The sequence below is a fragment of the Amphiprion ocellaris genome, chromosome 6 (assembly GCF_022539595.1).
Source record: "Amphiprion ocellaris isolate individual 3 ecotype Okinawa chromosome 6, ASM2253959v1, whole genome shotgun sequence".
NCBI classification, from domain to species: Eukaryota; Metazoa; Chordata; class Actinopteri; family Pomacentridae; genus Amphiprion; species Amphiprion ocellaris.
The window spans coordinates 16,429,430-16,454,377 of record NC_072771.1 but is presented as its reverse complement, the minus strand read 5'-3'; the positions used below and the strand labels follow the sequence as shown (position 1 = coordinate 16,454,377).

Below are 24,948 nucleotides of genomic sequence, written 5' to 3'. Positions count from 1 at the left end.
TCTGGTGACTTGCCTAGATGAGATGCATGTAAAAACTTTGTGTTACCATTTGTCCTCCATACCTCATTTTAATACTTATAGGTTAACTTATTTATATTGACCTACATTACTGTTCAAAAGTTTGGGGTCACCCAGACAATTTCAGGTTTTTTCATGAAAAGTCACACTTTTATTGATGTTCTAACATAATTGCACAAAGGTTTTCTAATCATCAATTAGCCTTTCAACACCATTAGCTAACACAATGTAGCATTAGAACACAGGAGTGATGGTTGCTGGAAATGTTCCTCTGTACCCCTATGGAGATATTCCATTAAAAATCAGCTGTTTCCAGCTAGAATAGTCATTTACCACATTAACTATATCTAGACTGTATTTCTGATTCATTTAATGTTATATTAATTGAAAGAAAAACTGCTTTTCTTTCAAAACATAGGATATTTCTATGTTCGACTGGCGGGATGGGGACGGGAATATGGGTAGGGAGAAAATGATTTCCTTCCAGACATACTTGATATAATACTGTTTATTATATTGTTTTTTGTTTTCGGTTGTCTGTCTTTTATTTTTTCATTTATCTCCTAACGTATGTAATCTAACACACGCACGCACGCACGCACGCACACACACACATACATACATATAATTCTATTATTATTTTTGTGTTTGATGTATTTATGTATCTTTGCTCTTCTGTTATGGATGCTTCTTGAAGAAATAATAAAAAGTATAATTGAAAAAAAATTATTTGGATGACCCCAAGTAATGCCATTCTGCACTACTTACACGGTTGTTGCTTTGTTATTGATTTTTTTTATCTGATTGTATATTTCATTTTTATGTATATTTTTTAGAACACTTTTTTTGTGTATTTCTGTTGCTCTGTAAAAATTCCTTGAGTGGAGATCACCAACCATCTGATGTGAATCGAAGAAATATAACCCCACATTTAAATGAAGCACCTTATTATATATTTCAAATGTCTATAGTCACGATGCACTATATAAAATTTTTGCCGATATGCTGATTTTTCCCAACTCATTTTGGCCGATGCCAATATATGCACATATTTTATCCAGCTGATTACGGAGAACATCAAGTCTCTCCTGTAGTGGAATTAACATAACATTAAGTCTGCTCTCATCATGACAGTCCGCTGGCAGGTGTAGACATAAAATACGGCGCTATTCAAATGTTCACATTTGCTTTGAAAAATAAGAAAACAGCTTTAATTTACATGTAAAATGCACCATATTTATTTCCATTTAGCATTTTCAAACAAAACCATAAATCTATGTGTCATTGTTCACTTTGGGCCGCTGCTGATGTTTCATTTTAAAGGCTTCATCAACTGATGAATGATGCATTGAGCTTCTCTAGTTTATAATAAGTGGAAAGAGTAGAAGAAAAATGTTTGTATTCTCTCTTGGAAGTGACAAAAACGAAGCATTGTACGTATTGTCATGCAACTGTATATGCACACTGTAGGATGCTTTTACTTTTGCTTCCTAATATCAACAAGTTATCATTGAAAAAGTAGACTTTTCAGTAGATCACCTGTCATTATGTGTCCATAGGTGTTACAATGAATCATAGTTATGGCAGTAACAGCTGCTGTAACCACACTGGCCCCTTAAGTATGTCCCCACAAAACCCAGGAGGCGTGAGATGTACAACCATCATCTATCTGATGCAAGGAATCACACCTCAAATATGTGTTTCTCAAATATATTTTTGGTTTGACATCTATAATGCATTCAGTCCAGACACAGAGAACAGTTCCACTCCAGCAGTCTGCACCAGGGGCCGGGGCAAGCTAAAGTCTTTACCCTGGTCACCTCTTTAGCTGTGGTACATTCCTAGAAGATCAGCAGAACAATAGAAAACTATCTTACACCAAAAAAAAAACCCCAAACAAACAAAAAATAATGAACTAAAATAGAAAATCTTTTTTAACAAGGGTAGTAGTTTACAATTATTCATTTGTGCCCTTTTTAAAAATTATTTTTCTGCAGCTTTCAAGAAACATAATCAGTAAATATCTTTCTTTGATATCGTTTATAGAAAACAATCTGTAAAAAACATTCGGTTGTCTTCCTCTGAGTTAAGCTAGAAGTGTGACACATTTACCAAAATGGTTTCAAAGGAAAGGCATCTGTATTAGAAAGTCCTCTTCAGTATGCATTTCAAATCCACTGAAATCAGGAAATACCAGCGTCTGGTAGCGTCGGGTCGTTTCCTGAGTTGATTGGAAATGAAGCAACCCTCTCACACATGCACTCGCTTCTCCAGCTTCATACTGAACCCATAAAAGCCTAACGTATTGGAAAGATATTTGGACTGTGATATGTACAAAAGCTGATTTGTAAGGACTAAAAACCTCTTTCCGTATCATTCACATCAGTGCTGGTGGCAGGACGTCTTCCTGGTAAGAACTGTTCCTCTTAGCTACAAATGCACACGAAAGAAAAGAAAAATATAGATAGGACAAAATATTACAAGAATTACGGTGAGTACAAAAATAGCACAAAGTTAAGTGCAAACTGAAAAACATCCCGAACGTTAAGTGTAAACATTTCCAATCTGCTACAGGTTGTGAGGCTGTGCGGCTCCACAGACGAACCTTGAATGCAGCCGACTGTCCTCACATCACCTTTGTGTTCATTGAAATATATCATGTACCGATGCAGCGCGTCTTGGAGATGAAAGTCTCATGCCAAAGTAAATTACTGAACTGGAGGGCAGCGGGTGCATGCTGCTGAGCGTAGATCCAGACTGAGGCACCTCACGCGACGAGCGTTTAGCTGCGGCTTGGAGATACGGTTAGCACACGACGTACAAAAAGATGCATAAACAGGCGAACGGCTGGCTTTAAAGAATCAGAGTCTTTGTTCTGCCAGGTCCAGTGGGTGCAGGAGAGCTCAATAAGCCGATGTGTGAAATGCATAAATGGCACATTACAGACATGCTGTGAGACTGAAGCTACCATCGTCTGTCAGATACATCATCACCGTGACATGACAGCTCATGAGAATACTGCATTTGTTTTCCGTTTTTCTGTTTGTAATGCACGTGAAGAAATAACCGCATCAACACAGACAGCTGCGATGGCCTGAACCATTCCTTTTTTTAAGATGGGGGGGACGCAGGGTTTGGTGGAGTGAGGCCAAGATGTGACTTGAGTTCAGTTTGCGCCTTCAGAGGCTCAGATGTCCATGTAGTCGTCCTCTTCGTCCGACTCGCTCTCCAGAGACGACTCCTGGCTGGATGTCTCCTGTACCTCCAGTGCCGGCTGACTCAGAGTGTCCTTCTTGACTGTGGCTGCAGACTGGGACGACAGGATGACGTTCTGTGTGGGGAGCAGACAGCAGGGGTCACTGTTGAGAGTTAGATGGCTGTGTGTATGTATGGGTGTTGTGTACATATTCAGAGGCAGAGTGCATACCTTAAGTCTTTGTTTAGTTTCCTCTGAGATGCTGCCTTTGGGGGAGAGAAGTGTGGGTGTGGGAGGTGTTACCGTGATCTCTGGTGGGAACTTGGTGACGGTGGAAGGGATGAAAAGCTTTGGCATGTTGGGCGGGACGCGGGAGCGGATTCGGCTGGGGTCTGGAAGCTTCGACTGGTCGCTGCTGGCATACTGCTGCTGGTCTGAGAGACAGAGAGAGACAAGATTTCTAAATATTAGAATCTTTTGCAGACATAGGCTGCTCTAGGGGGCGTGGCTGCTAAAATGACGTAATTTTTCCGCACGGAGCCGCACGGACCTCACGGACGCAGCAAGCATCAAACAAGCTTCAGTCTGTCGAGGTTAATTTTATATTCAGTTCACCAGTCATCCTGTTGGGACTGTTTTCTGTCACGCTCTCACCTGGGCAAAGTTGTGTGCTGCTACATGTGGCTGTTTCCTCTTGAAACCAGCCAGCTGTTGATTCTTGTCCCTGGGACACTGAGGCGAGTTTCATCTGCTGACAAAGGTGAGACTCCTGCTGTCGGTACAGAAGTCCCTCTGAAGGCTCCTCCCGCTCCTCTGTGGCCACAAACAAAACAAGTTAGTTATCAAGTCAGACCCTGAAAGCATTTGGCAACTTCACAATAGCAGTGATGCAATTCTTTAACAAATAACAGAAGTAGAAATTTCATTAGATCACTTCCCCAACAAGAAGAAAGAGAATTCAGCTCTCATTTACTCAGCTATAGAACAGTTGCTACTTCTGTCATCAATTCCAAATACAGGCTAAAAATCAATCAGATGAATCAAACCTAACTAGCTCTACTGATCACATCTGACCATAGCCGTGTTTCCATGTAACTGAAATGCAAATTGGAAGCAAACTTTTGAAATACACACAGACTAAAAAACAGAAAATGTGAAGTCGGTTTGTTTCTATTCACAGCTTTGGAGTGAATAAATCAGGCTGCGTAAAAATGCTGAAGAACAAGAAAAAAACAAATGAAACTTAAGAGAAAAATGGAGAGAAGACTTCAGGAATTGTTTTCAAACAGAAGAGTTGTAATTATTCTTTCATGTTAGCTGGTATTTGACAGGTTTCTGTGATGAGGCGATGAAAGAAGTGGAAACTGCTGATCAGTCTTGTGAGGGAAATGTTTGTGAACGGTGTTTCCATCTGCCGGCTGTATGCACAAAAACGCCTCTTCAATTAACTTTATTCTTCAAAATGTGCATAAAAATACATTATGGAATCACTGTCTCTCATAAATGAACACAAATATGCTTCAGTACATAGTGCACTCTCTCATGTACGACAACACACATTTATATATACACACTCACTATTTGGAGGCTTTTAAGTTTTTTTATCCCAGGGGTGTCAAACATGCGGCCCGTGGACCAAAACCGGCCCAACCAGAGGGTCCGATCCAGCCCGTGGGACGACTGTGTAAAGTGTAAAAATTACAGAGAAGACATTAACTGCAAATTTTAAATTTGTAAAACTATAAATTTAAAATAATTTCTAGACCATGACAAGTTGTTTTGATCATAAGGTAAAGTACTACATTGTTCTTTTGCCATTTTGTGTCTCATTTTTGTAATATTTTGTCTTGTTTTTGTTGTTTTTTGTCTGACTTTTGTCATTTGTCTCAAGTTTTTGTTGCTTTGTTTCTCGGTTTTGTCATTTTTTGTCTTGTTTTTGTTGTTTGTCCATTTTTTTGTCGCTTTGTAACTTGGGCTAATTTTTGTCTCCTTTTTTTGTCTTGTTTCATGTTGTTTGTCTTACTGTAATATTTTGTCTTGTTTTTGTTGTTTTTTGTCTGAATTTTGTTGTTTTCATCATATAGTAAAATACTATATCATTCAGTTCCAGATACCTGTGGCTAAATGTTGTGTTCCTTTGTAGAAACTCTGTGATCTGTAAGTTGTAATGTGTAAATGATAAACTGAGGCTGAATGTTGTTGAAATTGAATTAATTTTTCTTAAGAAATTTCAGGTTGTTCATGATGTTTTCTATAAACATAATTTCTTAGATATGAACATTTTCAAAACATACATTTCTGCACTAAAACAAAGGAAATATTTGGAGTTGTGGTTATTTGTAGGTTATTATGCTGTGATTTTATTGGTCCAGCCCACTTGAGATCAAATTTGTCTGAATGTGGCCCCTGAACTAGACTGATTTTGACACCGCTGTTTTACCTCGATTCTTTCTTTGTCTATTTTTGGGGATTCGTGACTTTTTTGTGTGCTTATAGAGCATATTGAGGTGACATTTCTTCTACAAGTCTTGCATGCTTCCTTCATCTCACGGCACATTTTGCATTTGTTGTGTTTCTGTTGTTTAGTTTTATCGGGCAAAGAAAACAACAACCTCTATGGGAAACAACTTTGCTTGCTGAAGTTAAGTTAGTTTATATAGCAATAACAAACCAGTATGTCTCAGAGCTGATGAACACGAAAAAAAGGATTACCAAGATTAGTGTCTTAAATAAAGCATAATTCACACAACTCCTCACTTTCTTCATGAAATGAGTTTTCCTTCTGTAATGAGATCTTGAGGCTGCACATAGTAATGAGTTATGGGGATTTCTAAGCAAGTTTCACTGTGAAACAAGTTAAAACAAATGAAGAATTGACTGTTTCTAGGTCAGAGTTTTTTGTTTTTTTTAAATGGTCATCCTTTTGACAAACAATAACTGACAAGTTACTGACATTTTCCATTTGATGAGTACTTCAAAGCCGAGCTTCTTCAACAAGTATTTGTAATAATTGCATTAGAACTGACGGCAAAAACTTCGCCTGCAGCTCAGACAGACACCAATATGAAAATAAATATGATCTAATACTCTTTCAGACTTCTAGTGTTGCCTAGGCAACCATTACATAACACACATCGGTGCAGTATTGCAGAAGCTAACCTGTGTGAGTGTGTCTGTGTATGCAAATGTGTTTGTACGAGAGCACGCAGGAAACTGTAATAGATCTACTCAAACCCACAACGAGCAGCTGCTGGCAACGGACATTTTCACTAAACTGGATTCATTGATGTAATCAGTGAGTAACGGTGGAAAAAAATAAGTGCAATATCAGTGCAATGTGTCTTTCATCACGTTGCTGGCATAAAGCTGGCAGGTTTCTGCTTGTCACAGGAGTCCAGCTGAACTTGTGTGTCAGCATAATAGGTGTTAAAACAGACTGGGGTTGTCAAGTGGCACTGTTACTTTTAAATTAAAGGACCAAACAAGATGAGAATCACAGAGATCCCTGACAGCTTATTGATTATTACTGAGTTTATTACAAGTGTCTTTATATAGATTTTGTTAAATATGTCCAAATGAAATTTAACCAAGTAAAAAAATAAACCCAAAAGAATTAATATAGGATTTTAACATAATTATTCTATCTGTACTGCACTGTTTGCCGAGGAGAGAGAATCTAAATATGATGAATGTTCCGAAGTCAAAACCAAGATATGAAGTTGTTACCTGTCACAAGAGCAGATTTTCACAATATTAGATTATTGTGTCAAAAGAATTCATAACAATATTATTACAACATTTGTAGAACATTTGAAAAACAAGAAAAGCACTCAGAGGGCGCAGTACTCCACCAAAGCTGCTCAGCTGTATGATTTCCGACTGATAGCAGTGGATTTGTAGTAGGATAGCAATCATGTGATCACAGCAGGCAGCTGACGTAGTGTTCACTTGTTGTCATAGTTACAGTGATGTTGTGCTGCTATCTCGTAAGGAAACAGAAATCTGGAACAAATCCGTGGATCCAGACTATAAGCTGCATCACTGCCAAAAGCTAACCATTTGGTCCTTGTGTCATTTCTGACCTTCCCTGAAAATTTCATCCAAATCCGTTATTCTGTTGTTGAGCAATGTTGCGAATGGACAGACAAACAGATGGACAAACGTACGCTGATCATCACATAACTCTGCTGCGTTCCTTGGCGGAGTAAAAATAAATGCCATTAGCTAAATTAATCTAGATGTTTACAGTGTGTTTTGTCTTTTTGGGGGAATGGATTACACTCACCACCCAAGTGTAAGGACGTAAAGAGAGTCTGCAACCATAACAGTGCTGTAAGTTTTTATGTTGTCAACCACATATTTACAATATGAACTCGTGTGTATTGATAACAAGAAATCAGTATCTACCTATATAAATATCATGATTATTGTAAAGTCCAGTACATTGCCACGCCACCCCTACGTGGCACAAGCAGACAATAATATCAATGAATCTGTATTGACCTTTTGTCTGTTCATTAGTAAAGTTTTCCCTTATTTGCATTATTGCTTGAGGTGATGTGAAACACAATTGTTATTTCATTATATTTTGTTTTGGACCTTTTAGTGTGAAAGCTCCCCCTGCACCTGTGTGGGCTTCCTCTGGGTGCTGTAGTTTCCTCCCACACACCAAACACACTCAGGTATTACGTTTTAAACTGCCTTTAGGTGTGAATGTGAGCGTGAATAGTAGTCTGTGCTGTAACTGACTGGCAACCTGTCCTGGGTTTACACTCCTCTGACTGATTTTTCATTCATGTATGTATGTATGATAATACTTCTTTCATATGTGTATATACTCCAAATTTTCAAAAACAGTAAGAGCCAAGTAATTTGGCAGCAGCCATGACCATTCGACATGTGTGAAAAAAAAATCTGGACAGCTCATCTTTGCAGGGAAAGACTAAAGGTTCTGCTTGATTTAAGGTAGATTTTTAGTAGAGTCCTTATATATAACATATCTTTGAGTCTTACATCTCAAAAGGAACCAATGTGTCCATGTTGTTAAGTACAGGACATCAACATATATCCAAGAAGTAAAATTAGTTTTCAGAGACTGCAGTAAAAAAAAACCAAAAACATGAGAATTAGTTGAAAACAGGCAAAAACTGAAGAGCCATCTGGATGGAATAGCTCCACTTAGTGAGTACTTATCTGGCACAAAATCAAATGAAAGCTACCTCAACAAGAGGATTGTCCTCAAATGCCAATTCAAACTAAATAATAATTAAATCTAATAACAGGATAGAAATGCAAGATATCAAGAAGGGAACACTGTCAAGCACATATTTATTCATGTGCTTGATAGATATTTTCCTTATTTCCATTTAGACTATCAGGAGAATTCATGCTCGGAACACAGGGTTAAGTAGTTGCATCTTTAGATATTAAACATGAGATAAATTGAACATTCGTATGAGGTCAGCCGTGATTATGCCAAACCCCTCCAGAAGCTCATGTAGGCAGAACGAGAGTCACAATCTGGAGGATACTGAATTCAAAAACTCTTGTTGGGGGACTGACAAAACCCGAAAGGCACAATATAACCAGGCCAGGGTCTGCTGTTATGTAACAGATCTGTGGAAGTCCACAGGCGCCCCCTGCTGGTCGCATTGACTAAAGCACATTTGGATCCTCACAAACTCAACTGCAAAGCTCTATTTAAGCAGCAGTACAAATTTAACAAAAAGAGCATTGAGTTTCCAAAATCACTGCAACCGTAGAGACTGTAATAACATTTATAAACACGAGTGTTCATTTCATTCCAACGTCTCTAAACAAGCATGTAGGAGCCACTGTACCTGTGTGTGGTAGGAAGGCCATGGCTGCAGCAGAGTGGCTGGCTGCTCTCCTGTGCTGTGGCTGATCGTGGAAGCCTGAGGTTTGAGGTCTGGACAGCTTGCTCAGGGGCTCGTACACCGCTTTGGATTGGCTGTCCGGAGTGGAAAGCGGGTGGCAGGTGGAGTGGCTGAGGAGGACGGGCGTTGGCAGGGAGGTGGGGAAGAAGAGGTCTCGGTGCTCCTTGGTATATTTAGGCGTGGTCGGGGCATCGCCTGCAGACTGTTGGAGACAGAAGAAGAGTCATGAGGAGGTGTCCCTGACCTCAGGGGTCGATCTGCAGCGCTAATTATCCCCTGCTCCGGTAGATTTCTGAGAATCGTACATCCTTTTCCCCTGGTGTGAGACTTGGTGCCGGAGAATTGGAGTGAGTCACAGCTGATACCACTGCACTTTTCAAACAACATACATCAGCAACTTCAGGCTCGGCTCATTCACATAAGCAGTAATGATATCCTCTACAGAGCTGCGATGTCTTCCCTCAGGAGTTCACAGTACTTGCTTGCAGGACTGTGTGTTGGGTGCTGGCGAGGAGCTCAGCTCTACAACACACTACATCTGTCTGAGCCACTTTCCTGGGTGTCCTTTTGAGGACCACTTACACAAACACAAGAGCTGCACAAACAACCTGTGACAACAGCCGCCCTGCTCCCACTGCCGCTGTCATGGCAACACAGAGGCGCATGGTTAAAATAAATGAATACACCTTCTCTCGTTTTCAATTCAAAATGGACGAAAAGTTGTATAAAAACTGGTCTTTCCAAGCCTTTCTGAACAAGTTCATACATAAGAGCCTCGGCCTTGTGTATGAACTCGAGCCAGATTTAACAAGATCAAGAAAAATTTATTTTACATTCATACAGAATTGTGCTGCACTGATTATGTAGGCATGATAGAAGGTAAATGTGATTTCACATTTGCACCAGAGCATTTCTATGTCAGAGGTAAATTGGACAATTAAATAAACTGCCGTTTGTCAGGATTTCAAAACCTTAGAGGCGCCGCTCAGGGCCACAGCACATACTGTCAAAACAAACAGGCTTTGACAGCATGTTAGCACAAAATAATTTGGCAATAACAGACCTCTCATACTATTTTTCTCAGGCTGTCTGCTGGGAGTTGAAGTCAAAATTTGCTCTGAATCACAGCTGCGTGTGATGAAGCTCCCCATGGGATTCACACAGCAGAGCATGGACAATTCAAACAAACAGAGCAGCTTTCCAAAACTTCAGATAGCAACAGATCCTTCAGCCCAAAGCGGGGCGGCACAGCAGCTTCAAACATGCAGCAGCTCCTCAGCAAGCTTTGATGATTCATATCTCATGAATTAAACATCAACGACGCCAACAAGTCAGCCGGACTGTACGCATTGCAAAAACACTGTACCTGGGATAACTGCAGCACATAGCATGCGACCAGTACGTGGGTTCCTCGAGTGTTGCTGTGTGGTACGAGTGTTAGCCACAGATAGGCTCAACAATGGGAATTGGTTCTTTGCAATTATCGAGATTGGGCTTTAAATCAGATTAAAGCAGCCGTAGATGTTGTGTGCAGGTTTGGTCATCTTTCAAACAATTGAAAGACTGGCCGACAAAACATTTTAATTAAATTGCTTGCCTGACAGGGAGTGACACTCAAGCTCCTTTATGAAGCAAACACCCGTATTTGTTGATAAGCAAAACCTCAACATTCTTCCATGTCTGTTGAAATACAAAATGTGAGACTGGAATGCTGGTTGCTGCTAAACCATCTACACAATGTAGATGAGGCTAAAGACGAAAGAGATTATGAGATTACCAAACACTCCTTGTGTGATGGTAAGATATACACATTCCTCCTGATAGGGCACCAAACAATACGCAGAACACAGCACAGCTGATTCTCCAGCTCAGCACTATGGGGGCAGATCTCTCTGCACTTGTGGGGGCTTGAGGGAAATGTGTGAATCTGTAAGAAGCAGGCAAGAATATTTCATGTCTTCAAGCTGAGATCTGAGCTACATACAAGTGGAAGCAAATGCAAACCACAAAATGAGCTGGTGGTACAGTAATTACACATTAACAGCAGTTACATAAGACTACAGAATGAGCTTTTATGTAGAAACACCCTATCTCACCCACATCTTAGGCACACAAGAACACTAAAACATTACATGCAGGCTAATTATCATAAGAGCAAACAACTCAGCAAGACCACATGCCATGTATGCCTCACAATTACAATAGCAATAACACTTGGAATCTGAAAGTGATGTGACAATTTAACTATTAGTTTTCAACAACAAATGATCAGGATGAAAAGAAAACAAGTAGTCAAATTGAAGTAATTTTTGATTTTGATATATTTGAGGTCAGTACGCTGCAACCCAAACTACTGCAATATATTTTTGTTTTTCAGACCTCGCATTGATGAAAAATATAAATATAATTTAGTCTGAAATTAGTTCATTTAAAACATATGGTAACATCCAAGAGCAAACAGTAAGATAACATGAAGGCTTACACAGTTAAATTTTAAAAAATCTGATTTCAAAAGTGCCCACCGTTCCAGTAAAATAAGATTTTACTAACAGTCAGGCTTTTCCACATTTCAGAAATATGTCTTGTAGCTCTGTGCCACCACTATGTCTATGTCAAGTGTTGCGTGAAAATTAGACAAATGAAAGAAAAGACCCAATATGAACTAAGGCAACAACAAAAAGAATCATGCAGAAAATAAGATACCATGTTCGCTGAACTAGGAAAACACATTTATTTTGCCCACAACTACTTCTCATGAGCCTGAGGTTCAGAGAACATCACCGTGACAACAGGATGTGGGCAGACAGACCCTTGATGACTGTGTGGGTAGGAGGAGGGATGAGTGGAAGGGGGAGACACCGATACAGAATGAGGCAAAGCAACTAATGATTTGATAAGGAATATGACGACTAAAGACAAAGCTGAGATAACAGTTGTTTTAGCATTAGTTAAACCCATTTCATTTACTACAATTACATATATTTATTTAAATGTGATTCTGGAGAAAGATTGCTAATATTTAGCTGGTTAACATTTATATTTAATATTTAAACCCCTTTCTCTGTGTCACATTTACAGATCTGCTACTTCTGTCACTTTATCTTGAACAAAATGCACATTGTTGTTGCAAATAAGAAGCATGCATACCAATGCTAAGCTGGAAACGATGACAAGTTTGGCAACTACTGAGTGAGGCTGAGGGGACAACAGGCAGCATTCACACCACGCTTCGGGCTATATTTAGTACTGGCAGGCTGGAGCAGGAAAGAGTTGAAGTCTGGGAATTACCAAGTTAGTCATGAGTTTAGCACATTTTACTACAGATGCTGCTTGTTTACCTCCACATAAAACACTGAATACAAATCCTTAAATTTGCTTTTGGGGGGTATAGTACACCAGAACAACACATAAAGATGATGTTAGCTTGGCGGGTAAAGCACAAGACTTTAATAAACGCTAAGGAGAATGTTGGATTAAAGCCCAGATGGTTGCAGCTTATTAGAAACTATGAGTAATCAATATAAATAATTTCATGGAGGCATATTTTTTTATCTTTAAATGCTAAATAAAGTCACTAAAATCCTGCCCACATCCTGTTGTCACGAATTTGTTTTGAATAATGCCTTACATCATCAATGTTTTACTTTACACGGTCAACCGCATTACATGAGGGAGTAAGTATTTGGCACAAACTTGGACTAAGATGGAACAAATAAGCAGTGTGAAGTAGATGAATGTGTAGTTCAGATAAAGTAACTCGACGGCGTTAGCTATGATGCACTGGGAAGATAAACTGTAGAGGTGAAGAGCAGAAAGATGGCAGATGAACATGCTGAGTTACAAAAATGTACCTGTCTTTGGGCAGAAGCAGCCAGCTGTATCTGGCAGAACTTCACAGCTTGGTCCAGAGCTACATCCTCATCAACCTGGGACAAGACAACAGACAGAACAAGGACATTAGGGCCGAACAACACGCTGCATCTACAGATTCTCATATTCAAATTACCCTATGTCATGTTTTTCTTTCAAGGCAGTATAATCACCTCATGAAACACCAGACAGTAAATGTACTAATGCAAATTCAGCATATTTCTGAAGTGACCTGCCCTGAATACATGTCATGTTAATTATGCCCTAAGCACCAATGCCATACCAACAACAAGCAAATCAAAATCTGTATCAGGGCCAGCAGGGCTTCTGGTGAGCTCCTGTACTCTGATCATTACCACAAGTAAAGAAAGGCCCATATTAAGGCCCAGTTCAGCTGCTGGATGTGTGGGAGTTGGCAAGCTTAGCTACAGCACAACACTGCACACTTAACAGCTGTGTGAACAAGATTACTGCCATGTTCCCTGCAGCAGCCTGTTTGCAGCGGTTCAGGGACCCCCAAAGGGAGGGATTTTACAGCATCCTCATTCGAGTTTTCAAATGATACCAATTGTTAAACAGACTGAGTCAAGCTTCAGCACATCACAGAGGACAGCCCTCTGCTTTCATGTCGAGCTTCCTGCAAACGTTGCTTGTGAAACAACACACACATTTGCCAGTGAGGACTTATCAGAATCATGAGATGTTTACTATTAGATTGAGGGAAATTTCTATAAATAAAGCCATTCATATTTTGGATTTAAAATCACCGTTTGGCACTGTGTGATGTCAATATTCCATAATACAAGTTTATCTGCTAACAGGCTGGAGATGGAAAAACTTTAAAGAGGGTCTGGAGGACGGACATGTCTTTCCAGATACAGAGGAACTGCTACATTGTCATTAACAGGCGGTCTTTGATAACACTCATCCTGAAGCAATGTTCTGGCTTGTGAGATGTAGAGAGCTGCTCACATGATGATGGGCAGCAGAGCCTCTTTATGGGTAACACTGATCAGCATTTATTCTTCATTTGTCAAATACTTTGATGGCAGGAAATTATTTAGTGGGTCTTTGTTTTAGCACCTGAGGAGTGAGATGAAAAAAAGGAAAAATGTCTGCAATATGCAACAGCACTGACAACATGAACGAGAATATGAGCAGCTGTGCGCTGCAGCAGACCATAAAACCACAGAACATCTGCATCTGCAGTTTGTGCAAGCAGGTGAACAATCACAGAATGCTGTTGAAAAAATGTCCAGGCATATTAATTGCATAACTCGTTTGGTGACAGGAAACATGTTGTGGCTGGTTCTGGCTACTTTCTCATATGGGTGTTTCCAAGAAAACTTCCCTTGGCTGTCTTAAAGAGCACAGGAAAAAAATCATAGCTGCACCCCAAGTATCTAAAAAACAAACGAACTGCTGAAGCCAGCCATGCTAACTTCTTAACTCGCATCTACAATCTTTTTTTTACTTTCACATGCAGCAGCTCTATGCATGCTTCTATTATAATTACAGGCTCACATGAATGACTAAAACCGGTAATATATACTACTTAGCAGACTGACATGTTAACTTTTAATATACTTTAAATTAAAAGCATTTGTCTCTGTGATGACTCTACTGTGCCACACATTTCCACTAGATCTACTGCCAATAGTTTTTGTTTGGGAAAACAATCTGGTCGACTCAGATGCTAGAAAACATTTCAGTCCTTGAATCAAAGTGCAATCTCAGTTTTATTTTTAAATTGCAGGAACGCACTGATGAATTTGATGAGTTTAATCAAAAACAATAAAGCTAAAATGATTGATCCACTACGGCTCCTCACCTGCTTGTGATGGAATATGAAAAAAAGCCCAGTTCATCTTAAAAATAACCAGCAAGGCTACATTTAGAGGAAGCACTCTGTTTCAGGAGTAACACCAAAAAGACCAGTCACAGAAGTTAAATTTGGCTTTCTGAGAGTAAAAACAAAACCACACATTGAGCTGAACTCGTCGCTGTGCTTGAAAACTGAAAGAGGGAAAGTCCCTATTCTACACAGGGTGTTGTGTAACTAATTCAGTTAGCAGAGGGGTTTCCCAAGCCCAAATATTTTAGGAGGGCTTTTATCAAGCATGCGTGACTTAGCAAAATGAAGGAAAAAAAAATCATAGCAGTGTGTATAAAGTTATCTGTGTGTGCACATTAGAGGTATCTGGCATGGTGTATCTTGAAAAGGTTTACCTGTTTAATGAGCATGTAAGTCTCTGACATGATCTTCTCAATGCGTCCTAGGTCATAGGTCATGACTTTCTGTCCCTGCTGCCACACTCTGTACGCATCAAGCAGTAGGGTTTTTCCAGACTCCACATCCTCTAGAAGCTTCCTCTTCCTGTTTGGCTTTCGTAGTAAGCCCTGATCAGTGCCGCTTGCTGCCACGGTGACCTTGGGTGCTGAGGCTTGAAGCTGCTGCTGTCTGGAACTGATACTTAGCTCCTCTAGAGAAAGCTCTGGTGTCCGGCTGCTGTCTGTGACCTTCTGCTGGGGCTCCATACCAATCAGGGAGGTCTCAGCCTCTGTTTGGTTGCCCTGAGAATCTGTTGTATTAGAGGGCTTCCTCCAGTGGGCAGAGTCCAGTTCCATTGGTTCCTCTGGCCCTGATTTGTGCCCCTCATTCCCAGTAGTCTCCACCTTTCCAGGGCAGCTCTCCTGAACCTTAATCACTTTATCTGTGGATGGTAGTGGTGGGGTGAGTTGTGCCTGAGAGGCTTCCCTGGGCCCTGTGTCAGCAGCACAGGCTCCCTCTGTGAGCCCAGGCTTCTTAGGCACTCCATGTTTGCTGTCCTCTGAACTGGGCCTGTTGGATGTGTCCGTTGTGGTCATCTCCCCCATGGAGGTCGCAGGAGCTTTGTGAAGCTGCTCAGACACCTGAAAGAGAACAGAACCTGTCAAAGCACGCAGTGAGCGCATGCCAGACATGTAAAACACTGAGTGGCTATCAGCTGCTAGTGTTGGTTTGTGCCTCCTTACCCCTGTGAGACTGTTCAGATTGTCCTCCAGGACTTTTACAGTTAGGAAAAATGCTCTCTTGGCCAAAACCTGGCGGTCAACATCCCGCAAATACTTCCTTCAAGAAGAGGTGAGACGTTACGAAACAAATACATAATACATAACGATAAGAGTAGCATCATACAGTCAGTCCTTACTTTCCCTGATCAGGGGTTCTCTGAAGCATGAAAGACACTTTCAGCAGAGTATCGTGATCCTTAAGCTGAGACAGCACCTCCAGTAAGAGGACAATGGATCGGTTCATATGAGATGCAAAACTTCCTGGGCGATCAATCTCATCTACTGGAATACGCCAGATGCCCTGGAGGGACAAGGACAAACAAAAACAGGAGAAACATGACTTTCAATTTATTCTGCTCCAAACATTATTAATCCTACTGTTGCTATTATTACTATCAATCCTATTATCAATATTACCAGCAGTAACAGTAGTAGATATGGTTCAGCTACAGGACATCATTCAAAAAAAAGGAGGAGGTACCTACATGTAACTGGTCAAGATTGCAACAGGCTAATTTGTGACATTCTGAAAGTTTGTGTTTTTCTGACTGCTCTCTGCTGCTACTCTAGGTTTTCACATGCCTGTGGAGTCTATGACACACGGAAACAATTAACAAGGAGACATGGAAAAACTGAAAGGAAAGAAAGTAGAGGAATTAATCTGAGTGAAACACATGGCATTCAAAGAAGAAAACCCTAATGAGGAGATGGAAGGGCTGCAGGACGAGCTGGCCATGTAGGAGGTGGGAAGGAGGGGGAGCTTTCTCTCTGGGTACACATGATAGGCAGCCTCATTAGTGTTCAGTTCTGTCCAAACCATGTAACAGACCTGCAGACTAGCTGCCAACAAACACTGCCCTCCTTTGCAGAAAGCGTGATGAGGTGTTTTTTTGATGGTGGAGTCCACCTTTTCAGTGAGCACATGTCCTCTCAGCAGGTAAACCGAAGCGAGGTTCTGCACTCTGAAGCTACTGATGTGAGCGCAGATGGTGGCCTAGGCAGCACACAGTCATAAAGCACACGGCACGGAGTACAGCCATGGACTCAGAAAACGTGTGCGAGACTAAACAAAGATGACCATATCAGGGTGGAACAAAACAAATGAGATGGCTCTATCAGCTGCTGGAGGCACACTGAGGGTGGTGCTCCTCCTAACCGATAGCTCAAGATTGTCAGATGACATTTTCAGTGCCACTGGAGAGGAACAAAGCAGGCAAAATAAACCTATCAAAACAAAGCACATTCCGAAGGATGGAGTTAGAACCTCCTAACTGAGAGTGTCATTGTTCATGTAAAAAGGAAACTAGAAACTCATCTAAAAAAACATGTTTTGTTTTAAAGCTTTCCTTCCTCTAAACCAAATATGCAATTTCTATATTAATTCGTATAGTTTGCTAAATGTCTAGTCATAAACAGGTGTTTAGATTGCCCTTGTGACTGATTTCAGTTGTGATAATAAGGATGTGATTCAAATCAAAGGAATGAACCCAATTCAGATCCAATCGTCGACAAAAAAAAAAAAAAAAAAAAACTGAACAAGAATAGGGCTCCGAAGCTTGGGTGGAAATGAGAAGATTTATTATTATATGATGCAATCAGAAAGGGCTTGGGAAGGTTTTAACCTTTCAATGCACAGATTACGAAAAGCCTCCAGCAGGAGCAGGACAAGTATGATGAGGGGGTGGGGTCTGCTCACTTAGAAAAACATCTCTAATGGAGGAGAGTTGTTCTTCATCAGAGAACCATCCAACCACAGTAAATCTGTTTAGGGAAGCAGAGCCATGGCTTTACACAGATTATGCTGTAGCACAACAGCTAAAGCAGATTTGTAAGACTTTAACTGCAATAATTTTAAGCATCTCCCCCCCTTTTTTTGTGACAGAAAATATGACCACTGCTTGATATCTGAAGCTTTGGCACAGTTGTGGCCAACACATCAAGCGAAAACCAGACATTGAGATGCAAAGAAAACGAAGGTTGATAAAAGGAAAATACAATGAGTATTCTTTGGTGCAAAGGAATCTGATCATCTTCAAACTATTTTTTACAATCAAAAGAGCTTCTTGGATTACTTGTAGAGGATAAGGAGGACGATTACACAGGTGACATGCAAGTTCATAAAGCTACTTATTCCAGTATTACAAACAGCAACAGAAAAAGGTGAAGAGGCTGAACAACAGGGGAATCCCTGTGTGAAAACCAAAACAAAATGTTGGCTGCTGCTGAACAATGTTTGGATGAAAATCCTCAATGTGTTGTCATACCTACTTCATCTACTCATGTCTTAACATGCCATCAATGACAGGAAACAGGAAACAACAGGAAAGTTGCACAAACTGCTGGTTGCTACAAGACACATTAAAACTCACTACTGCATCTTACTGGTAACTACAATTTCACCATATCTGATTACTTACTTGTGTTATTAGCATTTGGCAGGTGGCTGGTGCTGTTTACATCTTCGTACATTCTTCTCTACTTTAGCGTTCCTACAAGCAGAAATCTAACAAAACTAGACTCTCTGGAGGAGTACTTCAAGATATTTGCTTTACAGATCTGTTTCTACAGGAGTACCACAGACTAAAATAGACCCCACTCTAAGTACGGTTCTTACAAACATGAATTAGCGCTTGATTTCATAAAAGTCCAAAAGAACTAGAGAAATCCACTCACCATCACCAAAGAAAGCTACTCCACGGTGCCTGTGCTAGTATTCTTTTGGACAGTTTCCTGCTGGCGGTAGCAGCACCAGCAGCCCTGGCAGCACCTCCACCCTGAAAGAGGCTCACGCTCAGAGAGCAAGGGGTGTGCTGCATTTGGGTGCTAGGGCAGCGAGAGCTGCAGGAGAGGAGAAGAGGGAAGCACAGCTGCACATGGCAGAACGGGAATAGAAAAAGAGAATGGCAGCTGCCTTGGCAAGAGGAGAAACAGCGCTGGAGTCAGGGCCTATAAGCTCAGTATGCCACTGACAGACAAGCTGACTCGTTCCTCTCCTGATTTCAAACCCTGCCATCTCAAAACAAAAACACCCACGCACTCCATCTCTGCTCTCCCCTGACCCCAGCTTGCTTGAGTTCTTCCCCCCTCCTCTCCTCATTTCTTTCTCACTATACACAGCGTCCAGCCAATCCTCGCAGGCCTTTGCCAGCCAATCGGATGCCAGTGGAGAAACTCCCGCCCATTAGTGCACACCCACACAATACACACACAAACAGAGGAGTGAGAGAGAGTAATGAGGAAACAGAACGAGTGCATCAGAGAGAGGAGATGAGTAGAGTGAAAAAGAGCCAGGGGGAGGGGTAGAGTGTGATCACCCTGAAGACGGAGCAACAGGAAAAGACCAAGAGAACATAAACTGGCTGAAAAATGAATTCGGTGCTACCTCATTAGTATGATGCGATGTATCAGGACCATGACAGACCAATAGTGAAAAAGATTCACAAAACATAAGTTAAAAGATCCAAGGCTTGTATAAGGGAAGCCTGCATTTGCCATAGAAAACACAGGGTGAAGAACAGTGCAGCCTGAAAGATTGTATTGCATACACACATTTCCTCAGTCAGCCAGCAGCACTGTCAAGAGCCTCACCTCCTTCTTCTCCTCTCTTTCAACTCTGCTCGTGTCTCTCCAGCTGGCCACCAAAAACATACTAAACAAACACACCTTGTTTTTCCTGCTTCCTGTTGACTGTGAGGAAAAAAACTGCTGAAAATTTTGAAGCTCAACCAGATGCAAAGTAGAAGAAGGGAACGGAAAACGTACTGGCAGCCACAGTTAAACCCAACAAGCAAATCCACATATCAACTTCTACAAAATGTATTCATTGGACCAATACTCCTCCTCGAAGAAAAAACAAGGTTCTCCTGAGTGAGGCTCCACCTACAGCACACTGCACAGCTGAACACACAAATGTTTGAGTCATACATCAAACCAAGGCAAGTAATGCAAGTGTAACTGTTCCCCAGAAGACTATGCTAACCTAGTATAACAAGACAATGAGGCCAACCTGTAAGAAAAGTTACATGCAGGCAGTTCAACCAAACATGACTGCTCATTCGAAAAAGACAGTCTAAGTTCACAATGTACTCTGATGAGTAACAAGACCAGAGTGGAATCACATTTGCCTGAAATGTAGCAACAAGGACATCCATTTTCTTTGGAGCTTCGCAGAGAGTGAACGTGCGAGTGGGTGGAAGAATATGTAAGCAAGATGTGTGTGGTGGTGTGTCAGAGAGGGAGGAGGAGGTAACACAGCCTGAGCGAACACACAGGGACTCCTCACGACTACTCAACAGTCTTCAGCTGCTAGAGGCCCTGGTAAAACAGCATCATTATACCTAGTGTCATTAGATTCAGCCTTGATATTCTGTTACAAGGACCGGGAACCGTATTACAATTATTCCACTAAAATAACTCGAATGTAATGATGACATTACCACAACACAAGGTGATGCTGCATTTTCCAGCAGTTTTCAAGGTCCATGTTACACACATAGTTACAGATGAAAATATATCCCTAAATTTTTCAAAAAGATGACACATATTGAACTATTTTTTGCTTTGTTACAGGCAGCTGAAAGAAAGTAGCAAGCAGAGCAGTGAGAGTCTGAGCCTTCTTAACATGTACGCTGGATTACAAAACATACATGACATCATTTAAATGTCTGTCGTACAGTTCAGAGCCCAGATGAACATAGTCAAAGGAGGAAACACTTCTGCCTCAGTATCACAGCATCAAGTATGGTAATACAGATATCCGAGTATCAATGATGTATCACTATACTGTAGACTGTACAGAGCCTTGGCAAAATGCAATATTAATAATGTGCCGAACATCTGTGGCTCTGAAAATAATAACCATCACTTAATCTATTGTGCATGATCCGCATTTTAATTCATTATGAAGTACATAACTATAATAACTTTATTATTGGTGTAAAAGTGAACTGGTCCTCCTAGAACTCACACAACCTCATCTGGATCATTTCTTTACAGCAGTATGTAGGTTACTTTATGCAGGGCCCAGTTAATGTAACCCCCACCAAAGCAAAAGGAAAAGTAGGGCATCATGACCTACATTAGGGAACTTAGTACTCACAAACAGGCTCAATGAGGTGCATACTCAGCTGAGAGTCAAGTCTCTTTGTCACCTAGGTGTCATATATCGTCCCTCATGCTTGATGCGATCAACGCTGTGTGTCAGTGGCAGCTCTCATGCTCTTTTGTGATCATTCTGTCATTGAAGAGATCACTTGAACACATACAAGATGAATATGAAACACTGACAGTCAGCGATTAGTCAAACTCACATCCAGCTGTTGGCTGTCAGCTGAGACTGACTTGCCTAAAGGTACAGGTTAAAGAAGCTGACATGAAGGGTCCTGATTCAAATTCACTTCAAACTGGAAAAAACTGTGCTAAACAATGCTTTCCGAGCCATCTACATCTGAAACAAAAAACTTAAAAAGGCTCTCATAAAGCTAGCAATATGAACGGTTCAAATAAGGGAATATGGACAGTTCCAGAAAATGTAATAACTGCCTTGAACGCGTAGACCCAAGGCAATCAGGTTCATATTTAGAACGGTTTACATTGTCCTATGGTAGAGACAGAGGGCTTGGTTCAAGCTGAACAGTAAAGCTCCAACAGTTGGTGAGCCAGTGTGGCAGGTTTGCCTCCAGAAGGGGCTCTGTGAGAACCTAGTGGGAGCCAGAGTGCTGCGGAGCTCTCCACCAGCTCAAACCTGGCCCACATCACTTCTACAGTCTGTTACTAGAAACATTCCGGAGTCAGCACTTGCATCGACAGCCCACAGAATCACCTATGTCCTAAATAATGTGCACTGCCATAACATGACTGACAACTGAATGATATAAGGTGCTGACTCAATGTGACATTCTCACCTTACATGTTCTGTAACAAGCGTGAGAACATTCAGGTTTTGACAAATCTCACAAGGAACAAATCAAAAAGTAATTCAATTTCTGCACACAATGAAAAGACATAATATCTGCCTCAAGTGAAAGGAGGTAAATAAAGTGACACACAGAACAGACGACGGATTCAGACAGTAATCGCCTTCACTGGAATCCAACAGAGGCCTCGTAATTCAGAGAGGGAGACAATTCAACAATCTCCTACTGTGTGATTCCAATTATAGTAGCACTTGAATCTAGTGATCCATATATGGGCTTATTTTTGTCATCTGAATAACGTGTGAAAAGGGTAAACCTAATTGCGGTACGCCAATCACTCTCAAATCATTAGTCATCAATGTCAGGACATGCTTCAGTGCCTCAGAAGTTCTTCCTTTGGGAGTCTGCATTAGTTGTTGCCATGCAGCTTTGTGCCACGTTTACTTTCATAGTAAAGGGGCGACAGACATTCATGTATTATTGGTGCATCTGCGTTAAAGTAAAGCAGGTATTTTGTATATTTTTTTGACATTACATAAACTGACAAAAGTGTCACTGTACAAGATACTGCACCCCAAGAGTCTCCCAGTGGTAGGTGAGCACCTTGCACGGAAGCTCTGCCACTGTTTAGTAGTGTATAGTAGTGTGGACCATTTAACAAATATATCAGTCAACATTTATATTCGGAACCTAGTCTTTGTGATAGCTACTGCATATGTCATACTAGGTGACCATAACTACAGACATGTCCCAGCATCAGTCTGCCTTTTGAAGTCAATATTAAAATATTTTCTGAAGGGAAACAAACAGGCCGTGTGTATTTTCAGAAATACAGGTACTACCAGTTATGTTGTTCTACAGATCTGAGATTAAACTTAGACTGCAATTACAACTGTACTTCAGAATCATTTGAAATACTGCTAATAATAATGCAGTCAATAAGATTACAATTCACAATTTATACCACATTTATGCATTCACCCCTGAATTTTCATCATCAAGCCCATTCTTTGAACAATAATGGCCTTTAAAGTCACTTTAAGAAACATCAACAACAGTCGGTCAAGTAAAACAACTTGTTTGTATATATTTTTGTTAAAAAGTTGATGAGATTTCAACTATTTTAAGTGTCACCATGTTGTAATGGTGATAAATGAAGGGATGACATGCGTCATCAATATGTATTAAGCAATATGAGGTGACATAATGACATTTGAAAACAGAAGAAAAGCCTGCATGCATGGTGAACTGTGACTTACATTGAACAGGTTTGTCTTGTTTCTTTCACAGAAAAGTCCTTGTGCTGGCATGTGCTTCAGCTGTTGCCATGGGACACTGCTTCCTAGCAACACATCTCTGGCCCATTGTAGGTTCTGTGTTGGAAAATAAATAAATAAATGAAAAAAAACCCACATACATTTGTATGTACGTTTTGTTATACACACATGCGTGCACACATGCACACAACAGTATTCTGAACGAGAAAGGAAAAAAATGCTCATTTGCAATCAGGAAAATGCAGCCCTCGTTTCATAACACGATGACTCACAAATCAGTGTCTATACCAGCGCCCTGTTTGAACAGATAGCAAGCTAACGCCACTTCATGTTATCTTTCACAATCCTACTGGCCTATAGCATAAAATCACAGGCTCTCTCTCCTTCCACATTGAGAGTGAGGATAAAAATGGCCAGTCACTGTGAGTGGAACAGTTTCTCGAGAAAAAAAAAGGAGCACAGAGGCTTTTAAGACTGGATGTGTCAGGTTGTGAGGGCTCCCAAGCAACCAGTGTCAACAGCATCACATCAAGTGACTGCCATCAAGTCACTGCCAGTGGACATGTTTTTCATCAATGCTGTTGAAAACTCTGGTGCAGGCAAAAACTGAGGGGTATTTACTAACAATTTCCTAGCCACTTACACCAACTGTAAAGTCCCCAATCAAAAGTTATTCCACATCTAATTGAGCCCCAAGGAAATTATCTTTATTGAATTCATTTTAGTGCTTGTGTCCACTAATACAATAAAGACAATTATGTGGACACTTCAGCTGGGAACCATTAAACCATGGTGCTGAACATACAGGACTGAGGTCAAATGAGTATATTATAAAACATCAAAGTCCTTTCCATACCCAATTTACCCATACTGAATATGCGCAATGACTGTATTAAAACCCAAGTGCTGACAGAAGGTTGCCATCACAGTAAAGCTCAACGCAATCTCCCTGTGCCAAACTGGCTGAGAGAGCACTGTGCTACCACCCACACACACCTCTGCCCACAGAGCCTTATAGCCAACACAGGCTGTTTCAGTAAGTAGTGTATCACTGCAGAGCTCAAAGGCACACAAGAACACCCAAGAAAAAAAAATCTGAAACGGTCATCACAGCCCTAATACACTTGTCACTACAATAATCGATGTTAAAGGCCCAAAGTGCCTTTAGAGAAAATTGTAGGAATTCCTGGTAAGACTCATTTTCTGTAAATGTCACCATTAATGGCAGAGGTCACTGATTATAGGTGTATGAATTGGCTTTAATGGATGACTTGACCTTTGAAATACAATGAGAACAGACTAGTGCCATCAGTTAATAGGGGCAGACTGACCTGATGGGTCTTGCTGTTGGTATAGAAGAAGGCCAGGCGGTAGAGACTCTTGTAGTGCTGAGGAAAGCGGCCGAGGCAGAGAAAGAGAGCACGGACACACATTTCCACCAGCATTCGTCTCTGATCAGCACGTTCTGCAGGCAGGGCTTTAGGCACTTCGATCACCTCGGCAGGGGGCTCTGGCTTCTTCTTGCCCTCGCTGGCTGGGGTCTGAGGAGTGGCCTGCTGGGATGTGGCTGACTTCGGAGGGGTGGCTGGGACAGGCACAGGACTGGGGTCTGCAGAGACCTTGGTGGCTGAAGCGTCAGGGATTATCACCACCACCTCGACTACTTCCTGGATCACTTTCTCTTCCGTCTGGATGCCAGTATGCTCTCCGTGTGGCACTAA

General features: G+C 41.1%; 1 protein-coding gene across 5 annotated transcripts in view; it reads right to left on the bottom strand.

Annotated features, from left to right (window-relative positions):
• Window positions 1-1,227: 1,227 nt before the first annotated feature.
• cabin1 (calcineurin binding protein 1) overlaps window positions 1,228-24,948 on the bottom strand; it is a 39,192-nt gene continuing 15,471 nt past the window's right edge. For all 5 annotated transcript variants that reach the window (XM_023278834.3, XM_055011762.1, XM_055011763.1 and 2 more), the window contains 10 exons: window positions 24,559-24,944; window positions 23,210-23,323; window positions 16,173-16,336; window positions 15,997-16,093; window positions 15,211-15,894; window positions 12,963-13,037; window positions 9,055-9,313; window positions 3,869-4,027; window positions 3,446-3,648; window positions 1,228-3,349 (listed from right to left, as the gene is read on the bottom strand). In XM_023278834.3, coding sequence (XP_023134602.2) covers window positions 3,206-3,349; window positions 3,446-3,648; window positions 3,869-4,027; window positions 9,055-9,313; window positions 12,963-13,037; window positions 15,211-15,894; window positions 15,997-16,093; window positions 16,173-16,336; window positions 23,210-23,323; window positions 24,559-24,944 — 2,285 coding nt within the window. In that variant the 3' untranslated portion in view covers window positions 1,228-3,205. The remainder of the gene's footprint in view (window positions 3,350-3,445; window positions 3,649-3,868; window positions 4,028-9,054; window positions 9,314-12,962; window positions 13,038-15,210; window positions 15,895-15,996; window positions 16,094-16,172; window positions 16,337-23,209; window positions 23,324-24,558; window positions 24,945-24,948) is intronic.